The sequence below is a fragment of the Nematolebias whitei genome, chromosome 12, assembly GCF_014905685.2.
Source record: "Nematolebias whitei isolate Nwh7 chromosome 12, NemWhi1, whole genome shotgun sequence".
NCBI lineage: Eukaryota > Metazoa > Chordata > Actinopteri > Cyprinodontiformes > Rivulidae > Nematolebias > Nematolebias whitei.
Genome location: NC_056509.1, coordinates 27,929,569 through 27,951,778, shown reverse-complemented (window position 1 = coordinate 27,951,778; position 22,210 = coordinate 27,929,569). Strand labels below are relative to the sequence as shown.

General features: G+C 40.8%; 1 protein-coding gene across 1 annotated transcript in view; it reads left to right on the top strand.

Annotated features, from left to right (window-relative positions):
• Nucleotides 1-22,210, top strand: part of ino80 (INO80 complex ATPase subunit) — a 52,244-nt gene that overhangs the window by 23,236 nt on the left and 6,798 nt on the right. Inside the window, exons 24-28 of the mRNA XM_037685788.1 lie at nucleotides 614-754; nucleotides 1,222-1,447; nucleotides 16,394-16,521; nucleotides 21,150-21,244; nucleotides 21,826-21,898. Coding sequence (XP_037541716.1) covers nucleotides 614-754; nucleotides 1,222-1,447; nucleotides 16,394-16,521; nucleotides 21,150-21,244; nucleotides 21,826-21,898 — 663 coding nt within the window. The remainder of the gene's footprint in view (nucleotides 1-613; nucleotides 755-1,221; nucleotides 1,448-16,393; nucleotides 16,522-21,149; nucleotides 21,245-21,825; nucleotides 21,899-22,210) is intronic.

The following is a 22,210-nucleotide window of genomic DNA, read 5'->3' as shown; positions in this document are numbered from 1 at the left end:
CTGCTAAATCCAGTTTGTTATGCTCCTTTCAGCTTATTTCTGTAAGTTTCCTGTTTTTCTGCTATTTCAGCTACTAGCTGTTTTATGCTATTTTAAACTTTTTCAACAAATTCCACTTTTTATTTTTTTAACTCATTTCAGCTCTTTCTACTTCCCTCTGGTAGTTTAATCTTTTTTCTGCCTTTCAGCTACTTTTGAGCTATTTTTTATTTATTTTTGGCTAATTTCAGCTTTTTTAGCTACTTTCTTAATTTTTGTGTTGATTTCTGCTTATTTAAACGTATTTCAGCAAATATGTGTTCTTTCTGCTAATTCATGCTTGTTCTTTCATTTCAGCATGTTTTTTTTAGCTAATTTCAGCTGTTTCTCAGCAAGTTCTTCTGAAATAAGAATTCTTGCAGCTTTTTCGCAGGAGATGTAATTTCTCTAGTTTGTGATGCTTTTTTCCCCTCCACTACAATTTGTTTATCTTGTTTTCTTTCATGGCTCTTTTTAGACCAAATTCAAATAAACCTGAGTTGTGGAGCAGCTGATGCAGCTGGAATGCTGAACACAAGTTTTAACGTTGATGAACAACACAAGTAAAAGTGTGTTTTTGTGCATTTGTTGTCAGGATTTGGTGTTCACAGCTTCCAGTCCTGGCATGTTGGCTCACTGGGACGTAAGGATCCACAGCAGAAGCACGGCCACCTCCGTGCTCCGGCCCTGTCAGCGCACGCCGCCACCCAAGTTCCTGTTAGCCGCCACACCCAAGGTGAGCGCACGTCGCCGAGGACGACGCTCCGGCGAGTTCGTTTGTGTTTGCGCGGACAGCCGGTGTTGAGGCAGGCGAGCGTTTGGGTGGTCGTGGAGTAGAAGACCGAAGCTCCGCGAGCGTCGCTTCTGTTGCCTCTAACGAAGAGGCGGTCTTATCTGGGAACTGTGTGTGTCTGGGTGTGTGTGTGCCTTTCAGCCTCACTTAAAACAAGCAGAGCTTCCAAGAGAGATTTTTGCACGGGTTGTTTGCGTCCTCGTCTCCCCCCCCCCCCACACCTCCACCACCATCACCACACACAGACACCAGATGCAGAACCTGCTGAGTCAGTGAATCTCACCTGCAGTCAGCGAGCATCTTCAGAGCTCTCATCTGTTCAAGTTGTAGCAGATGTGAAGCAGATGTTCTTCAGAATATTTTTGTTTAATCCGTTGTGGTCATTTCACACATGATCTTTGGTTTCCAAGGTGACGGCGGTTCCCATGGAGCGTTATTGCACCGACAGGAGCGCTGAGTACGAGTGGCGAGTGACACGCAGCGGAGGGGGGCTGATATACAAGCAGTGCTTCCTGTATGGCTCCCCTGAACTGGCGTCGGATTGGTGTGCAAGGGCCAACGCCTTCTACCCACAATGCCCCGGGGGGGTGATGGCCCTGCACCCTCGCCACGGATGGTCCTTCATTCAGATACCTGGTAAGAGCTGGAAGTCTGTTGTCTGAGGGCCACTGCTGGGGTTCTGTTTGTAAAGGTTACAAATGACATCTGCTTGTTTGATCTGCATTATAATGTGTGCTTGTTTGTCTGTTAGCAAAATATCCCATCAACTACTGCATGGATTTTAACAAAATTCTCAGAAATTAGTGACTGAATGCACATCTGCATCTGATTAACTTTTGGAATCGATTTGATTCAAGATGGCTGCCGCAGTTCATCAACCTTAGTAAACACAAAAATGATTATAACTCTCTGAGTTTTACAGAATTTTATTTAAAAAAATTGGTGTGGTGGTAGCTGAGAGTCACTCCCAACACACGCTGTTAGTGCTAACAAATTTAACAAAACGTTTGGCATTAACCATTGGAGTCAACCCTGTTTATCTGTTAGCAAAATATCTCCAGGACCACTGGGCGAACTGTAATGATATGGTCAGAAAGTAATCATTGCACGTACATCTACAACTGTTTAGCATTTAGAGGCAGCCTGATTTAAGATGGCTGCCATAGCTAATTGACCTTCAAATAGACAAATATGACTATACCTCAGTCAGTACAACAAATACTGAGCTATAATTTTGTGTGGTGGTAGCTGAGAGTCATCCAGATCACATGACATCTTGACATTCCTTCAACAAATGCTGCTATAGTTTCATTCAGAATCTGAATTACCACAGCATTTTTTTAGAAGACTAATTTTGGCCTCATACTCCGTTTATATTTAATTTTACTCAGTTTTATCTAAATATTTACCACAACTGCCCAGTTGAGAATTCTCAAAAGTTCTGGTGTCAGCACTCCCTTGTTTTTACCTGCTTTTATTTTTGAACGGCTCATTACAGCCAAATGTTGCTGCTGAGATAAAAAACAAAACAAAAAAATGTGTGCAGTGTTTAACTCACAAAAACACAAACCAGTCACTTCTGTTAAACTGTGAATGAGGAGTGTGTTCTTTGGGGGGTGTTTCCAGTGAAAATGTTCCTTATCACAAGTGTTCAGTGAAGGGTCAGCCTGAGTGGAGTGGAAGGTGATTTGCTGCCAGGGTTCATGTGAGTGATGGATGCAGGGGGTTCCAGAGGCCATTGCCATTTTACAGACAACATGTCCGTTCCCACTGACCCGCTCAACCTCTCTCGGCTGATAAACTGCCTGTCCTACATTCTGATGACTTTTTTTGTTTTTGTGAAAAATGGCTGCGCATGTCCTTAATGAAGCGTTCACACTGTTGTGATCCATTTTTCTTCCGTACGCTTTTCAGCATCTTTCTCGTTCCACAGTTTTTGTGCTACTTCCATAATATATATGTATATATATATATATATATATATATATATATACATATATCAAAATGTAAGCACATTTTCCATCCTTCAAATATTTAGATATGTTTACAACCTTTCTCTGCTCCTTTCACATCTTGTTCTGCTTCAGCATTTTTCTGCTTCCTTGAGCAAATATGAACTTTTTCAGCTAATTTCAGCTGTTTTTTCAGCTGTTTTATGCTCCTTTCAGATTCTTTCTGCTAACATTTTTGTACTTCTTTCAGATAATTTCTGCTAGTTTCAGCTTTTTTCAGATAATTTTCACTTTTTTGTGCTAATTTCAGCTTTTTCTGCCTTTTCAGCTGCTTTTCAGCAATTTTTCATACTAATTTCAGCTTCTTTTTTTTTTTTTGCTTACTGGTATTTCCTAAATTTTGTGCTAATTTATGTTTATTTAAACACAATTCAGCAAATACGTGTTATTTCTGTTTTTTTCTGCTACTGTCAGCTACTATTTAGCTGTTATATGCTAATTCTAGCTTTTTCAGCTAATGCCACATTTTTTTAACTCATTTCTACTTTTTCCAGCCTAATGCAGCAAAAATGTGCTCTCTCCACTTCCTTCTGGTAATTTATACTTCTTATTGCTTTTTAGCTACTTTTCAGCTGTTTTTTTTTATTTCTACTTTTTTCACATAATTTCCACTTTTTTGTGCTAATTTTGGCTTTTTCTTCTTCTTCTATACTTTAAGCTTTGTCTGCCTTTTCAGCTACTTTTCATCAATTTTTTGCTAATTTCATAAATTCTTTAGCTAATTTTAGCTATTTTTTAGTTAATTTCAGCTTTTTTTTAGCTGATTTCCTAATTGTTATGCTCATTTCTGCTTATTTAAACCTAATTCAACAAATATTTGTTCTTTCTGTTTTTTTCTGCTAATATAGGCTTGTTCTTCCATTTCAGTTAGATTGTACCTTTTTTAAGCTAATTTCAGCTGTTTTTCAGCAAGTTCTTCTGCAATAAGCACTTGTACTGCATTTTTGCAGGAAATGCAATTTCTCTAGTTCATATGCCAACAGGCTACATTTATATCTTTTAACATGTAGGGTCACCCTTTCACTTAGCTCCGTAGTATTTAATGTTATTAGGCCTGTCACAATAACAAATTTTGCTGGACGATTAATTGTCTCAGAAATTATTGCGATAAATGATAATATTGTTTGAAATTTGACAATAATTAGTAATTATTGTCAAATTTAAGAAAAATGTTTAATTTGTTTTGGGTGTAGTACCTTTTTTTGACCACCGAATGGCAGTATAAGACTTTTTGAACCGAAGAATGGATAATGAGGGAGCGAGCAGCGTCTCTTTAACAAAAATGGGAGGGAGGCCCCTTGACATGACATGGGTTGTCTCTCCTTAATGGCGGACGCGCGTTGCGGTTTGAGCTCTTTAGCATAGCATTTTTCACACAAATCTTTTAATAAAACATCAGTAAACAAGTTCTCAGCTTCTTTTTGCAGAGAAAAACAACTTGTTACATGAAGGCACGGGTTTCAACCGTGAATTTTTGGAGCTTCGACAAGACGGCGTTTTTCCCCCCCCCGAGTTGGGCCCGTTAGCTTAGCTTGTAGCTTATCTTCTCAGCTTAGCTGCTTTTAACGATCCAAAAACGTGATTTTTGGATGGTTAAAACAGATTTTAACGAAAAGAGAAAGGGAGGGGTCAGTGAAGAGCACTGAAGTTGAGCTTTTTGTCATCCAGTGTCTTCAGTAGAAAGAGAGAGACACGAAGAAACGATAAAGCCGATAAATGAAAATTAGGTTGATAATTTTCATTTATCATTGATTTATTGTTTATCGCGACAGGCCTAAATGTCATTTTAAACCCAATCAAACTGAATTTATGACGTTCTTTTTTTTTTTATTCTTCCCATCTACATTTACAAGAGCTTGTGAGAGTTTGTCTGTGAAAGTGAGAAACAAAACAAGTATTTGTGTGTCTGTGTGAGAACGGTTTGAAAGCTCTTGTGAAGTTCTACGGAGGCAGACAAAGCGAGGAAGTTTAGCTGCTGCTCATTGTTCGAGTGCTTGGTTAGGTAACACTAATAAATGCTCTGCCTCTCTGCGAGCGAGTGTGTGTTTGTGTACAGTCGAGCCCATTCAGGGAATTGTGCAGCGCTCACACGGAGTCCGAGGTGTCTCTCGGCTCGCCGTGCACACTCTCCCACGCTCAGCGCCGCTGCCTGTCTTCACACAGCTCCACCTCGGTCCCTCTACGTAACAATCCTGCGCACCGATCTGGAACCAGTATCTCGGCCCGTCTGGTCTCCCACTTCTTTCTCAGCCTCAGTAGGAAGGAAGTGACCCAACAGTGCGGCACCCGTCCTGCGCCAAACGCATTGTTGCCACATCAAGGCTCAGATATGTACAGTAGCTCAGCTGAAGTTTCCCACCCTCCTTGCTCCTCCGTGCTCCCAGTGCCCCCATACCTTAAGAACAAATGGCAGAGCTGAATGACTGTTTGTTTGAGCTCCATGGCGTGAGTGGCGCTGCCCACTGGTATCGATGGAGGAATCTAATCAGAGGGTCTATTAGGAATCAGGACAGGGAGGAGGAAAAAACAACCGAAGCTGTAAATGTTTTGGAGCACAGATTTGTGTTTTGTTTTGATGGTATCGTGTGGGCAGTGTTTTACAGAGGCAACAATGTTTTATTCAAAAAAGATGATTCTACTTTCTAATAACACGATGCTGCATCTGTCAGCGTTAATGAGAAAACAACAACAGCTTAAATTAAACCCCGATTCTGGAACAGTTTGGACATACAGTAGTCTCTCGATTTTCACGGGGGTCACGTTCCACACCCCAGCGAAAGAAAAACCACAAAGTAGGAACGCTATATTTATTTTAGTATTTAAATATATTTTAAAGCTTTATAAACCCTTCCCACACTCTTGCAATGTTCTAAACTCTTAAACCTCCGTCATTTTAACAACATACGTATATGTACTGTACGGTACTGCACAATTTTACCCTCCAGCTGTGCAGAACAGCAGCTCGGTTGCGGTCGGGCTCGGTTCTGGTTCTGCAGGCGACAAAGACCACCGCTCCGTCCAGGTTGATGTGCACGTGGATAATTGAGCTTCAGGAAGCTTCAGGATTATTTGCGACTTTCCTGCCAGCTCCGTGAGCTTAATAAACAGCTTAGATTTGCATTGCAAAACTTTCTCTCCATTTCAGCAGAAAGCAGCGGCTGAAAACACTGTTGGCTTCTGGGTAGTGTAGTTATATTGCCTGGTAAAACAGTGTAGGCCAGGGCTATTCAACAAAACTGCTCAGGGGGCTGCAGTTTCTGAAAGCCAACAGCTCGGGGGCCGGACATCCAGCGATTAAAATCATTATCTAAATAAACCAACGTTTACAATGATCTGTTATCTTTTAAATGTGTTTATTTTATTGCATTGAATCATAAATGCAATAACCAGAACCCCCCAAAAAATATATATACAATTTTTTTAATGAAGTGAGCCAGATTGAAGCCTCCAATTGTATAGCCCTGGTGTAGGCTAATTGAACGAAAACTACAAAATGGCGGCGCCTTTCCGAAGTATTTTTTTCGTTAACTTTTTATCCCGTACCGTCCCAGTCACGTGAGTAATATTAAAGTTGACAATCGTTGAAAAATCGCGAAAGAGCGAGTCCACGAAAATCGAACCACGAAGTAGCGAGGGACCACTTTGCTTTAAAATGTATATAACAACCGAACGCATTGCAATGATGTGCAGATCTCCTAAACTCTTATTTTATTCACAATTGAACATAGTAAACATTTCAAATGTTTCAACTAAAAAAAAAATTGTACGTGTAAAACAAAACAAAGAGTCTGTGACAGGTTAATAAAAGGTTGTTAGTAGTAAATGGAACAAAGAAAAAGCATTTTGTAACTCGATGGGTTCATTGGAAGCGGGTCAGCTGTAGACGGACCTGATTCTGGATATCACTGCATGAGCACTTCCACAAATCATTGTCTGTAAAGTGTGCCAGCCACACATGCTGGCTAAAGTTCCATCATGCAAAAATGAAGCCGTTTGGGAATACCATCCAGAAGCGTCCCTGCCCTCTCTGGGCCAAAGCTCCTTTAAAATGGACCAAGGCATAATAATATTATGGTCAGATGAATCAAAGTTTGAAATTCTCTTTAGAAACCACTTGTGCCAAGTCCTCCGTACTAATGAGGGAACCCAGCCTGCCTCACTGATGGTATGGGGGTGCATTAATGTCTATTTTATGGACAGCTTACACATATGCAAATGCACCGTCAGTGCAGAACACAGCTTTTAGAACAAGATCTGCTCCCATTTAACAAAATGTCCAGCAAAGAAGGCCCACGACTGTTAAATAGCTAGAATTACACAAGAAGAGACAAATAAACTAACAAACATCAGTGTAGACGGTGATCAACAGTGATCAACAGTAAGGCCTTGACAGCATCATATTATAGAGAAATGCTCCGTTATGGATATCTGTAGATCTCTGCCTGCGCAGGATCCTTGTGAAAAGTGAAAATTGTATTTTTAGTTTTGTTGATAAGTTCCGTTCCGTTAAAAGAAGCAGCGTTCTAGACGTTAAACGTTTTGAAACTTTTCCAAGTTTAGAAATCACTTGTGTCAGAAATAACTCTTGATGATTGTGTGTTTTACCTAAAATTATTCAAAACAACTGAACTCCAAACCAGTAGGCTTCTCTCCATAAGACCAACCCAATTAATGAATTAGTTCTAAGTCATTTGTTTAAAATTATGTTTTATTAGCGTCGGGCTGTGAGAGGCCGGTCAGTAGTGGCCTTGCAGCTCGCATCAGACTGTGGGAAATGCAGTTCTGCCTTCCTGTCCCTTCAAAGAAATCCTGCTCTCTGGCAAAAAGGCAGGAAACTTCCCCGGCTCCCTGATATACGAGCACAAAACAACCCAAACGGCCAGCCTGACCACATCACCGTCGGACTCTGCCCCCTCTCAGTCTGCATTAAGCTCGCACTTCCAGTGTATTCGTGTTTTTTTAATACCAGCCAAGAAAATCCAAACTAAACGAGTCGTCCAAGTGTGCAATGGGGCGGAGATTTCCTACTTTAGTTTATGACAATTAATAAGTGACAAATAGAAAAAAAAAAGAGTTGAATTTATTGAAATTTGAAGCTTGGAAATTCAAAGAAGACTGAAGGGGGAGACATTAGCCACATTTGTTTGAACAGTCTGTAGAGATTTCTGGATTACCGTTCCCATCCTCACGCTGTTGTCGTTGCAGCTGTGGTGTGCTGAGGATCTCTGGCAAAACTCATCAGACCCTTCCTTCACTTCAAAACTCCTCTAAAACTACAAGAAACATCTTCCATGTATGAAGGAAACAGGAAGCTATGTGCTCTGCCCAGGGCTTAATTTGTAACCAAATGATGCCGGAACACAAATAGCAGGCAGGTGGTGTCTGAGGGTCCTCCCCCAGAGACTTTTAAATAAGTTAGATGCCATTTCCTGCATTCTGGTGCATTTTACAAAGGTTTATTACGGTAGATTAACATGAAACAAAAGATGTAAACTCTGTTATTATTGAAATCTCTCTGACTGCAAAGCGTTCTTAATGCAACACCGCTGCAGCTCTGCAGGTAAGAAGCGTTCGCTTCAGGACAACTTGAGGTTGCTGACAGGTCAGTTGCTGATTGGTCAGTTGCTGACAGGTCAGTTGCTGATTGGTCAGTTGCTGATTGGTCAGTTGCTGATTGGTCAGTTGCTGATTGGTCAGTTGCTGATGTGTCTACTGGATTGATTGACAGGTGGCGGGACTTGTGTTAAAAAAAAATCATAGGTTCACTGGTCCGTTTGAGCCTGTCATCATTTATTACATATTTAGTCAATATTTTGGTGAATCTAAGGTTTGAGAACCGTTTCCTTCCAAAATCCTAATTATGAATTCTTAATTTTTCAGTGGTGATGAGTTAAAATTTAGGGGTGCTTGAGCACCCCCAAAAAGAGGCTAAAATCACCACTGAAGCCAGTTCAGATTTATAATTTACTTTTAAACACTTTATGTGTGATTTATAAGTATTAAGTGCAGGATCACAGTTGTTTAGTATCCCATGAGGTGCGCCTCCTCATCCTCCTCCCTGCTCCACACCCTGGGACAACAAGCGCTGCTCTAAGTTTTTGGCCACACTTAGAAAAAAACTGCCTAATATTTAATGCTTTGTCACTGGCTTAGAAAAGAGTTGCTCTTAATTATTTTTGCCCCATTCAGAAAAGCGTCCTGGTCGATCCAACATCGCTTCAAATACTCTGACTGCACGACAAATAGCTTCATGAGCCGAGATCATCTTCTGTTTTCTGCAGTTCACACATCAGATTGTTCACAAAAGCGCAGGAACGTATGCATAGCGCAAAATGTTTATATATATTTTTGTGTTTTTTTTTATCAAATTACCCATGGCTTTGAACTTTTAAGAGTAGAAGCGAAATTGCAAAGTGACAGCTCTGATGTGATATTAGGAAGCTCGTTATGTTTTAAAACGAGTGTTTATGTAATTATTTTCACTTTACGTATCCAATATAGGTTTTATTCATCCAAGGCAGTCACATTTGTTCATAAATGTATTATTATTAGGCCTGAGAGTTACCAGATCCAAGCAAACAGTTACCGGAACGCACCCCATCAAAATAAGAGTGTTCCCGGATCTTGTTCCAGCAGGATCCAGCTCACATTAAGTCCTGGCTCTACCAAACAAGACTTTTTCTGTTGACTTGCTGTGATGGCCATGTTGAGTTGGATTGACACCAACTGTTAATCAATTTTAGATGAACATCCAAAGATGTTCTGAGAGCTTCATTAAAATCCATTCAGTGCTTTAGGAGATATTTTGCTAACAAATAAGCAGGGTTGACTCCAACAATTAACTGGAGAGTACCACGTTGTTGTGAACTAAAGCTGCACCAGGAATGAGCACAACATCAGCTAAACTGACAGAATTACACCAGTTTTTGTGTTTTGTAATGTCAGTGTAGTGTAGCAGCCATCTTGGATTGGGTCGACTTCAAAAGTTAATCTTTTGTAATTGTACATCCAATGTTTTATTTCCTGAAAGCGTCATAAAGAACTCCTGTTCTTGAGATATTTTGCTATCGGACACAATATGTGAATAAGTGTTTGGTATCAGTCTCACCAAGTACCACACCTACTTTTAAGTCAGTATCTGTAAAATTAACAAAGTTAAAGCGTGATTTTTTTAGGCTTCTTTTTCCCAATTCAGTTTGTCACGGCAGCAATCTTGAATTAAGATGACTTCAAGAAGATAATCGTTTGTAGATATACAATAAATGGTTACTTGCTTGGCTAATGGTTACTACTGCAAACCATTAAAGTTTGTCCAGTGGTTGATGAAATATTTTGGTAACAGACACGAGTTAAAAACATGAGGAAGGCAGAAGTGGGAGCAGTAATAATAAACCCTTGTAGATGCAAGCAAACCTTTTGGGGTAATATCTCTAGAACTTTAAACACGTTTAAACCTGAGTCTGTTCACCTGTTTCCTTTGCCAGCTTCTAAACCTCCCCCTGACATCTGGCTCTTAAGCATCCTGATGTTGTTGCGGTTCAAGAAATTAAATTTGGATCTGATTTTGTCAATGTGCTCAGAAGCAGCGGAGCAGTGTCAAGCTAATATTTCCCTTGTCAGCAGTGCGGAACAAGTGTTGGCCATTGACTTATTGATCGCACAGTCTAATGTATCATTATACAGTGAGAAGCTGATGCCTGCTTCGATCGTCGGTTCGACCTGTCTTGTGGCCCCCCATCTGTCTCTCTTTCTCACATAACCATCCATCCATCTTCCTTTACCGGCTCCTGCTCTGCAGTCATGCTGTTGTTTGTCTCCTCTCTCTTTCGGTCGCATCTGGCTTGCGTTCCTCCCTTGCCGCTGAGGGACGCAAGCTCCACTGTTGGCTCTTGGCAGCCGAAGTCGAGGGGAAGGGGACCGGACAGGACAGAAGTCTGTAGCGGCGTATTAATAAAATTAGCGCCGTTCCTTGGGTTGGGGAGTATCAGGCGCCAGGCACCAGGGCTAGGGTTAATTAGCTGGCAGCACGCCTCTAATTGGGTCAGGACCATGTCAGGCCCCTGGCTCTGGCCCTACAGGGATTGAATTACAATGTCGGGGGACAACAGCAGGGAGGGGGCAGGGGAGATTGAGAAGGAGAGTCTGTAGTAATGGAGGAGGGAGCTGAGGGGGTGAGGAGTGACAGGGGAGTGTAGCTTAATCTGCCAGCAGGCGTTAAGGAGAGGATGGGGTGGATGATGGCTGCATGAACACCACTGTTAGACCGGGTTGGATTGAAGCACATGGGGGCGGGGGGGGTGTTTTGAAAGAGGGACAAGACAGGTGGTGTAGCTTGATACGTGTATCCATAGCAACGGCAGGGTGGTGTGACACCGCTTGTGTTGTGGGGTGGGGTCCAAACACAGTGTCCGATGGTTTTCAGTGGTTTTCTTGTGTTTTCAGGGACATTTCCAGAACAAAAGTGGTTTATTTCTGCGATCAGAGATAATTTCTTTTAACCATCAGCCACTTAATATTTACTGAATCTTAAAGATAATAGGTGCAATAAAAGTACAGTAGTCCCTCAGTTATCGCGGGGGTTACTTTCTGGACTGCACTAAGTGAAAAACCGCGTTGTAGGAACACTATATATTTTTTTTGTATTCATCTCTATTTTAAGGCTTTATAAACACTTCCCACACTCTTGCAATGTTATAAACTCTTAAACCTATGTCATTTTAACAACATACATATATGTACTGCACAGTAGCTACGTACTGCAAAATTTTATATGTGCACTCACCAGCCTTGTTCCGGTTCTGATTGGCTTTCTGCAGCCACTGAGCGCCAAAGTCACTTTGAATAAGGACCAAACTTTTTCGGATTGGATCAAAACTTTCCCTCTATTTCAGCAGAAAGCAACTTTGGCTTCTGGGTAATGTAGTCCTTTTGACTTGCCGATACAGTGAAGGCTCATTGAGAGAAAACTACACAATGGTGGCGCCTGTACAAAGTTTTTTTTTTGTTAACTTTTTACCGCATCTCGTACTGTCCCAATCATGAGAGTAATATTAAGTTGACAATCGTGTGTCGTACAAACTTTTTGTTGTTGTTGTTGTGTATATTCTTACTTTGATAAACCGCGAAAGAGCGAGTCCGCAAAAGTCAAACCGCGAAGTAGCAAGGGACTGTATACACTTAATCTAGATGGGAATGTTTTTATAGTGTCTTTGTATGTGTTTGTGTTTCTGTCCTGTTAGCAAAATGTCTACAGTACACTGCATGTCGTTTTCTCACAGTAATGACTGGTGGTCATGCGTCTCTCAGCAGCCACAACTTATAATGTTAGCCTTAAGTGTTGCATTGAAATGACCCAAACCACCAAATCCCTCCTATGTTGCAATTACTCATTTTCCTGGCATCCCTTTGTGGGGTTAAAGCAGCAATATTTAGAACGTATGCGGCGCTGAATGTTTTTGAACTCGGCCACCTCCCTCTCTGCGCCACATTTCTCGTCTTTGGGAAGTCTGGATGGTTTCAGGGGTGTTCCTTTTCAGTATTTTTTCTCAACACAGTCTGATTCAATCTGTTTCCTCCTGATTATTTAGTATTTCCTCTCTGCTGATAATTGCCTTGCAACTGGCAATGTTCTTGCATTCAAATGATGCCAATTCACAAAGATCAGATCCATTTGACGTTCATGTCTGGATTATGGAGCCTTTAAAACCCAGCCACAAGCAAAATGGTTGTCCTGACTAATTTTATGAACATAGGATGGTCAAATTCACAGGTTAAGTCCTTCAAAAATAAGTTTAGGAGGCTTAGATCTGTTAAACAGAACCAGATGAGTGGCCGAGGCCGAGCCAGTTGTTGGTTTGCCTCAGGGCGCTTGTCGGTGGCCCTCAGGGTTAGTGGGTTCTCTTGACTGAGCAGCAGCCACAGTTAGACTGGCACCAGTGGTGAGGAGGCCCCGTCTCAACTAAACCACATCACCATCGTCCCCAGCCCATCGCGGAGCCAGGGTTTAATCAGCATAACGTCTCCTTCTCATCTTTTTTATTTTTTACTCTTAAGGTTGTTTACTTTCTTGACTGCGAAGCCATTTTCACAGCAGTCTGAAGCCGTTCAGCGCACTGACCTGCTGGTACACATCAAACGAGCCACAGAGAGAAAAAAGAGTTGCCAAACGAGCCACAAACTAAATGTGCCGCTTCGCGTCGACTTCACCGTCTCTTCCCATTAACGTGCTTATATTCTCCTCACTCCCGTTTAATTTCTTGCTCTCCACCATCAGTGCTTCTTTGCAGCTTGTTTCCGACATTTTTATTCATTTGCAGAATCTAAGCAGAAACAACAGAGATGTGAACTTTCCCCACAGTAAACTTGGAACACTGCCATATTTTTTGCCCTGTAAGTCACGTTTTTTTTGTTGTTGCATAATTTACTTGCCATGCGACTTATAGGCCGAAGCGACGTATTTATGGATTTTTTTCCAATATTTATAAACCAATTTTTGGCTGAGATATGACCGTTTTCATTCACTCTGACTGAAAATATTAAACAGTACCGTTTTTCAGGCACTAGATGGCAGCATACTGTTAAGGCATGCCGTTGTATCATGTAATAGGTAAAAGAGGCTATTAATGACAAATTCAAAAAAGTTTGAGACAAAAACAACTGGACTTTATTTATTATACTTTATACTTTATTGTTTTTGTCTTGAACTTTTTTACATTTACCATGTCTTGTATGACTGTGAATCTTCACATTAATGACACAGTCAGCTTGCCCAAGCCTGCCACCTTCGTTCTGCTCGCAGCTTGGAGCAACCGTCAAATCAAGTCCTCTTCATTTCACTGCACCGCCTCAGCAAAATGCAGCTAATTTGACCATTGAAGTGCATTTATTAAGTAAAAGTTCAACAGAGACGCAACTTTGCTATAATTTCGAGCAACAAATAATTGTTTTAGATGCTTATCTTGTTAAATTTCAAAGACACGAGCAGCGTTCCTTCTTTTTTCCTCATTGTCTGCTCGCTCCCAGAGCACCGAGGCAGCAAATGCTTTTGAAATGCAGCTGATTTGACCATTAAAGTCCTTTTATTAAGCAAATGTTGGACTGAGACACACCTATACTATAAAATCGAGCAAACAAATAATTGTTATTAGGTGTTTATCTTGTTAAATTTCGAAGAAACGAACAGTGGCTTGTCCCTCTGCGTATGCCCGCTTCCACGAATCGGGTTTTGAAAATGCAGCTGATTTGCCTGTCAAAGTGCATTTATTAAGCAAAAGTTAGACCGAGACACATCTTCATTATAATTTTGAGCAAACAAATAATTTTTTGTAAGTGTTAAACTTGTTAAATTCTTGTTAAAGTCCTCCCGTGCACGCTCCCACGGCCGCCATTTGGCAGCCAAACGATTTTTGGCACAACACCGGCCCATGTTTCCGGGTTCGGTCCACATTTCCGGGTTGTCAGCGGCGACGCGTGACAAACGCGACGCATCAGCGGTGGCGCATAATAGATGTGACGTATACAGCGAAACAATATATTTATGGATTTTTCCACTTTATTAGACAGATTTGGACTGATGTGACTTTTAGGGCAGTGCAACATGTACGGCGGAAAATACGGTACAAACATCTGGCTAATCACAAAAGGTATTATTGAAGAAATTAAAAGTGATTGCCTTCCTCTCAGTTTAGTTTGTTCTGTGTATTGTTTGCTGGCTCAGCTTTTTAGGAAGCTAAAAGTTTCATTGACCTGCACTTTTCTTTTGGTGACAAGCCAACACGTCCAAAAATTAGCTGTCTGGGGGAGCAAGTGACATTCCCAACACTTTACTTTAAGATCTAATCCTGTTTATAATGAGGGTTTAAAGCATTTACCAGGCTAACACCACTTCACTGTGACCTGTCAGTCAGTTCTTTTCAGCTCCTTCCCCAGAGCGTGTTGCCTATTCATCTCATTCATTAGTTCCTCTTTAACACCTCTACAGGACCTGACCTTCTGGGAGGGGATTATAGTCCCAGGTCACAGGTCAAGGTTCAGCTCGAGTACAGATTAGCATAAAATGTTGCTGCTTAAAAGTCAGCAAAGAATCCATTTGGTTAAGAAGGCCTTGTTGGACCATCCAGAACAGTCAGTTTAAATTTTCTGTCCATGGGTTTAGAAATAAAGACTCGTGGTTTTGGCGCAGTTGGATACATGTACATGGATGAAGCAAGGAAGTACATCTAAGAATACTGTATATTTATAAGTCCAGGGTTTCTCCGGACAAAAAGTGCCCGTGTTCAACATGAATGCAAGACGGCAAAAAGACTGCCTCTCCCGTAGGGGATCCTCTTGTACCCCTGACCCCCCCCCGTCTCACCTGACCCCTGGTCTTAAGGTCTCCTCTCTGAGGACCACGAGCTCTCGGTCAAACACCAAAGTGTGCCCGTCACTGGGGTCAATGGGAGCCCTGACCTTTTCTCTTCCTACTATTGTCCCAGATGAAGTTAATTCCTCATCAGCTGGACATGATTAGGACCACTTCAGTAACAGGGTCGGGTGACAACCCCCCACCACCACCACCCCCCCACCACCAATGCCTGCTCTCATTGGTGGATCATTTGAAGAGCAGAAGTCAACACCTGTTGTGATGTCAGCTGTGACAGAAAAAAAGATGAACTATCTGTCATTTTAGATCATCTTTTGGGCCATCGTGTGAAACAGAGTTCAAATTTATTTCTTCTTATACACAAAGTTTGTTTTCTCAGTCATCCAGGTATATAACAACAAAAAAGGTTGAATCATGTCATCTGGACTTCGTTTTTTTGTTAAAAAGAAACGTTTCGCCCCTCATCCAAGAGGCTTCGTCAGTCTGAGGCCTAGCCATCTGGTATTACCCAGAAGCCACCCTGACTCTTGTGTTTCAAGCCTGCCTCAGATACCCCTGAAGTCTGGCCTTTTCACTAATGGTTTCAAAAACACAAAGTTTGTTTTCTCAGTCATCCAGGTATAGGTATCTTTTTAACAAAAAAACGAAGTCCAGATGACATGATTCAACCTTTTTTGTTGTTATTTCTTCTTATGTTTCATTGTCCTGCATACGTTCTCTTCTCACCAGTTTTAATTTCATTTCAGTTTCATCTCAGTGTATTTATATAGCGTCAAGTCACAACACGAGTCGTCTCAGGGCACTGAACAGAAACATTCATATACATAAAAAGTAAGTTATAAATGTTGTTCATGTGAGGAAACCAGCAGATTGCGTTGAGTCACCAGTGCAGTCGATCTAAAATATGCTCGTTTCAAAACAGAAGCAGGTTTAGCATGATAAAAAATAATAAAACGATCTTCACAGATGGAAAATGCCGATTTTTATCGGAAACGTTTCGGACACGAGTTGTTAATTTATGAACCGATCGCTCTCTTTGTTTTTATTTTTCATTCTGAGTGTCTGTAACATCTCTAATGTCTGATTGTAGTGCTGTTAACCAACAGTTTTTGGTTTACATGTTTGGTTGCATGCTCCAACATTTCAATTGTATACACTTAAAAAAAAAATCTGTTTTTATTTATTGTATTTATTTATTTACTTTAGATAAAGAAAGCCTGATCACGGAAAGTGGCAAGCTCCACACCTTGGACATCTTGTTGAACCGGCTGAAGGCCCAGGGACACAGAGTCCTAATCTACTCCCAGATGACTCGCATGATCGACCTGCTTGAGGTACAAACACGCTTAGACACCTCTCATCTGACCTGACACTGATGCTAACAGTCATCTCTGTTTATCTCTTTGCATTTATGTTTTTGTACCAACTAAGCTGTCTCACAGGCCCTCTTCTCCTGGTCGGCAGTTGAGCTCCAGTTCCTCTAATAAGGCTGTCTGTCCCTCGTTAGTGAGCCCATTAGGTGACTAATTATCAGGTCAGAGCTAATTAGAGGAGTCTCATCTGCAGGGGAGGCAGCCAGATGGGAGGGAAGGGTGAAAATGGTGAAAAGAAAGGGAAGGTGGAGAGAAGAGGAAGGTGTGGTGAGGGTTTTTGGGGTTTGCAGGAACCAATTAAACAAACAACTAGAGTGACTCTGAGGTCAAAGCCAAAATGAGGATGTCTAGTGCTTGGTCACAGAGTCAGCACAGAAAGGTTACAATATAACCTTGGACCAAACTGACGTACATTAATTAAGCTTCTGGGTTCTCAGATTGGTTTGGAGGTTTAGGGATTTTGGGGACTCGAAAGGAAAATAGCAAAACCTGTATAAAAATAACTATTGCGCAACAGTCCTGACAGCAGCCTTGATGCATGGCGCACCTTTGCCTCCGTATTTGCTGCAAACATCGGTAAGGAGCCGATCTTGTCTGACATGATGTCAATGGGAATTCCTTCCCCCTTCCCATAGCAGAGTTCTGTTTCCACAGCGAAGTGTTCATGATGGCAGAAGGACTTGACCAGGGTGGCTAAAGAGCTCTCTGTGTCCTACAAACTATGAGGACTGTGTTTGAGACAGCAGCGGTAGAAAAGCTTAAAGGTGATTGAGATGATGTTTTGTTTTAATATTCTCTTCACCGGCTTTCCCAACTCAAGTTGATTCATTTTACTATGATTTTCTGATCCGATGACGTTGTTTGGCTGGTCTTTGTGGCAGCACCTCCTCTACTGACGAGGAGGAGACGAGCAGAAATGACAATTCCGTTCACCTAATCTGGATTCAGTTGTTCCTCTTCTGTATCGCCTTCCTCTTCGGTTGAAACCAGAATTCTGCGGATGGAGTTGATTTGCTCAAACTGAGCCTGAAAGCAAAGCAGAGTCTGATGCTAGATGTGTGTTAGCATCATTGTTGTGGTCGCCTGGCGGCTGCTGGTTCGCTCAGTGACATCACGTCTCTGGGTGATGGATCATCGAGATCACATCAGGTTTTGTATCTCCACACAGAAAATCAGGAGAGGATTTTATTGGGGACTAAAGGAAACTAATTTCCCTGTCAGCCTTTCAGATATTGGTCACAATGAAAAAGATACAACCATCCCATATTTGTTTAGAAAAAAAAATCTTTAAAATAAAAATGCAGTTAGAAAGATGGATTCGTCAGGAAACAGGAAATCTGACCGTTCTTTGAAACAAATCATTGTTTCCCTTTTGTTTGTCTTCTGATATATGAGCCCACTTTGTTATTATGATTATAACGGGCTGTTGATAAAAGAAAAACACTACGGAAATTCAAAGTAATTTATATATCATTTCAACTTGTGAAACACAAAATAATAGCATTAGAATCTTGTGACCCAGATTATTACCAGTTTAAGTATACAAACTTATATATGTATATATATATATATATATAAAATAACTATTTAACACGTTTAACGACAACACAAACTTTATACTATCGTTTTTTTAATTCATAGGGACAATTATTGTAAAAATATAATATTAGCAATTGTTTTAAAATGTGTCTTGATTTCTGGAGCTCACCCGAGGACTCCCAGTTGGTGTATTACGACCCGCAGTGGGGTCCTGACCTCAACTTTTGGAGCCACTGACCTAGCAGCCACTCGGAGGGAATCCCATTGTCACCGTTAGTTAAACAGATCATTTAAAGCTCGTCAATTGATAAAAGGTTAGTTTAGATCTATTGACGTGAAGTTCTGTTGAACCACTATGAAAAATGAACATCTTACCTGTTGCATGTAGCTTTTGGAATGAGAATTCAAGTTTTAATGGAAACATTTGGTATTTCAAAGTCAAGAATTTCTGACCAACCCCGACTAGAATACAATATGGCTGCCCTGCCCTTAAACAGTAGTGATAGTCACTGTAATGAACCTTTAATTTTCACTTCTTTTAGTTTGTTTCTTATTATTTAAGTTGCAGTCATCATGCTATATTACCTGCATTAGGGAGCATGTTTGAACACAAACACATTGTTATCAACTTGTAATGCTAACAGTAGTTAGCCTGCTTCCACAATACATAGCATATTCTACGTTTTTTGACTTGTAACTTAAACACAATTAGTCCAAATGTGACGTCATTCTCAAGCACGAGGGTCAAGACCCCTCCCAAACATTTCATAGCATTTTGATTTAGATGAGCCTTTTTATTTTTTAGCAGTAATGCGCTGAAAAGATGTCAGAAGCTTTTTGGAGGCCATTGGGCTAATGGTCTCTAATGCGGTGTTCATTCAGAGCAGATGGGGTCGTTGGGAACGGAGCCAAACAGACAGCAGAGGGCAAGCCCTGGTGGGACTGGGGGGGCCCGCTTGTCATGATGAGGGGATTTCAAATGGGGTCACAGAAAACATGTTGTCAAATCATTGATATGATCTGCAATGATTTCACGAGTCGAGCCGTGTTGAGTTCTGCTGGTTGTGATTGGTTCGTTGTTTTGGGAGGGGGGCGGGCACATTTTATAGGAGGTCGCAAGTTCAGGGCAGCACTTAAAGAGGAATCAGCTTGTCACCTCATCAGACATCAAACCTAGCACCCCCCACAAACACACGCAGAGCAGCTCGGGGTTTGGGGGGAAACAGAGTATCAGTGTATCACTGATGTTTGCCGTTCTCTGCGTCTCTCCGGGTTTGGATTAAGAGTTTTAATCCAACAAATGCAAATAAGAAATGTGAGATTTTAATATTGTGGACCAAAAAGTTGTTATCACTGGAGTTTTTTTTTTTTTTTTTACATTAAAGATGAATGTTTCTTAAGTCCTGGAGCCTAACGAGTAATACTGCTGGGCGTCTGTGATCCTCAGAGACATATTTGCACAGAAACAAATATGAGAACGTATCCAGTTGCTGTCACTGTTTGCAGTCCGACTTGAATTTTCTGGATCACAGTCGATTTTAAAATCAGTAGGAGAGGGGATCCAAGTAGGGTCACTGGCACAAACTTGTGAACTTAAACTATTATTATTTGTATTAAACGTCCATGGAAAAACTTTTCTTTTCTTGCCCGTAACTCGTGATCCGCTCAAGCTAATTTCATACACACGTGCATCATCACTAGACGGAGCGCTGCATACACTATTCATCACTCCAGCTCTGTGGGCAAGAGCATACATCAAGGTCAAAGGTTATACCAGGTGTTTGCTTGTCTGGTCTTCTGTTATAAATTGCTGTATAATGGTTTGTCAGTGGGTGAATAATGTGTCGTGTGCGGTACTCTTCATAAACTTTAAACAAGACTTGGTGCATTTAACCCTGAACATGTTGGAAAGAAAAGCAAATGCAACTAGAGAAATTGCATTTCCTGTGAAAATGCAGTGCGAAGGCTTTTTGCAAAAGAACTTGCTGAGAAACAGCTGAACAACAACAAAAAAAAAACTATTTGAAATGTAGCTGAAATGGAAGAACAAGCCTAAATTAGCAGAAGAAAGCAGAAAGAACACATATTTTCTGAAGTAGGTTTAGATAAGCAGAAATGAGTGCAAAAAGTAGTAAATTAGCTAAAAAAGCTGAAATTAGCAACAAAAAAATAGCTGAAAAGTAGTTGAAGAAGCTTAAACTATACAGAAGAAAGCAAAAAGAACTGACATGAGCTAAAAAACAAGTGGAATTATCTGAAAAAACAGATTTTCATCAAAAGAGCTAAATAGTAGCTGAAAGAGTAGAAAAAGTTGAAAGGAGCAGAACATGTTGAAATTAGCATAAAGAAGTTAATTAGGCTGAAGGAAGCAGTAATGTGAAAAACTTGAATTTATTTGAAAACCGTTTAAATTAGCTAAAGAATGCTGAAACACTAGCTGAAAAGTTAGAACAAGCCAATTAGCAGAAGAAAGCAGAAACAACACGTTTTCCCAGTTATGCTGAAAGAAGCTGAAATGTGCTCAGAAAGTGGAAATTATCCGAAAAAAGCTTAAATTAGCAACAACAAAAACAGCTGAAAAGTAACTAAAAAGGCAGAAAAAAGCCTAAATTACCAGAAGGAAGTGGCGAGTTTAGCTGATTTAGACTGAAAAAAGTTGAAGGCGGGCAAAAATGTGGAATTAGCCAAAAAAGCTAAAATTAGCATAAAACAGCTAAATAGTAACTGAAATAGCAGAAAAAAACTGAAACTTGTAGAAATAAGCTGAAAGAAGCATAACAAGCTGAAATTAGCAGAAAGAAGTTAGAAGAAGCACAAAAATGTTGTAGTTAGCAGAAAGAATCTGAAAGGAGCACGAAACAGCTGAAAGTAGCTGAAAAAAAGTTTAAATTTGCACAAGAAAGATTATTTTAAGATTATATTAAAGAGTATATTATTAGAGACCGACCTCCGAGGCAGCGCTAGACTAGTCTTCCAACAACAGAATCAGTCGTAACCTGCAGCTGTTTTCTGTACTTACTTGTGTCCTCCTCTTCCTCCCGTCTGTCCAGGAGTACATGGTCTATCGTAAACACACCTACATTCGCCTCGATGGATCCTCGAAGATTTCTGAGCGCAGGGACATGGTGGCTGACTTCCAGAGCCGGTGGGTAAAGTTAAAAGGCCGTCAAGATTCTGTGTATATGTGTGTAACTGAAATCAAACATCCCTTTTTACTAATAACTCCAAGTAAGTCTGCCCTTTTGTATATCATATAATCAGTAAACAGTTTAATCAAACGTCCAGATATTATAAACATACATGTGTGTCAGTGTTCCACATGCTCTGGATTATATTAGTGTGTAGCTCTCAGGCCCCTCTCTTCATTGTTTTGGAGTTGGGTGGTGGTTCTCAAACTGGATGAGGGTCGGCAAAAAAAAAATACAAACAAGATTTATGTGAGAAAATAAACAAAATCAAGTTTGCCAATGCTGACGTGTGGATCTTTATTTCATGGATATTTCAGTTTGAACTTTGAGTCTGCAGCTTCTTTAAGTCACTCTTACTGACAGATTTTAAAAGTGCATTTGAGTGGAGACATAATTTACTTTCAAAGGAGGAGTTTATTAAAGTAGCTTTCTTCACCTACATTCCAACTTTACTTTATGCCACAACACGGCATGTGATCAGTGGTTGTGTAGCTTTAGCTGAACGAATGTTTGTCTCAACTCTTCCTGCCCTCCACAGTACGGACATCTTCGTGTTTCTGCTCAGTACGCGGGCCGGAGGACTCGGCATTAACCTGACAGCCGCTGACACTGTGAGTCACACACTCTCCACATAACAACCAGACAAGGTTTAAAGCAATAGTTCAGACTTATTTGATGTGGACTTTTGTGGAAAGTATAATAATTAATATCCTACCTGTTGTAGAACGACCTCAATTTAAATGGAGCTTAATGTTGATTGGATTGAGGAGCTAAGGGCTAGTCCGAGCGGGATCAAGACTCGAATGGATTGCTGCCATTTTAAAACAACTTGGGTAGATAGATGGATAGATGGATAGATGGATAGATGGATAGATAGATGGATAGATGGATAGATAGATGGGTGGATAGATGGGTGGGTGGAT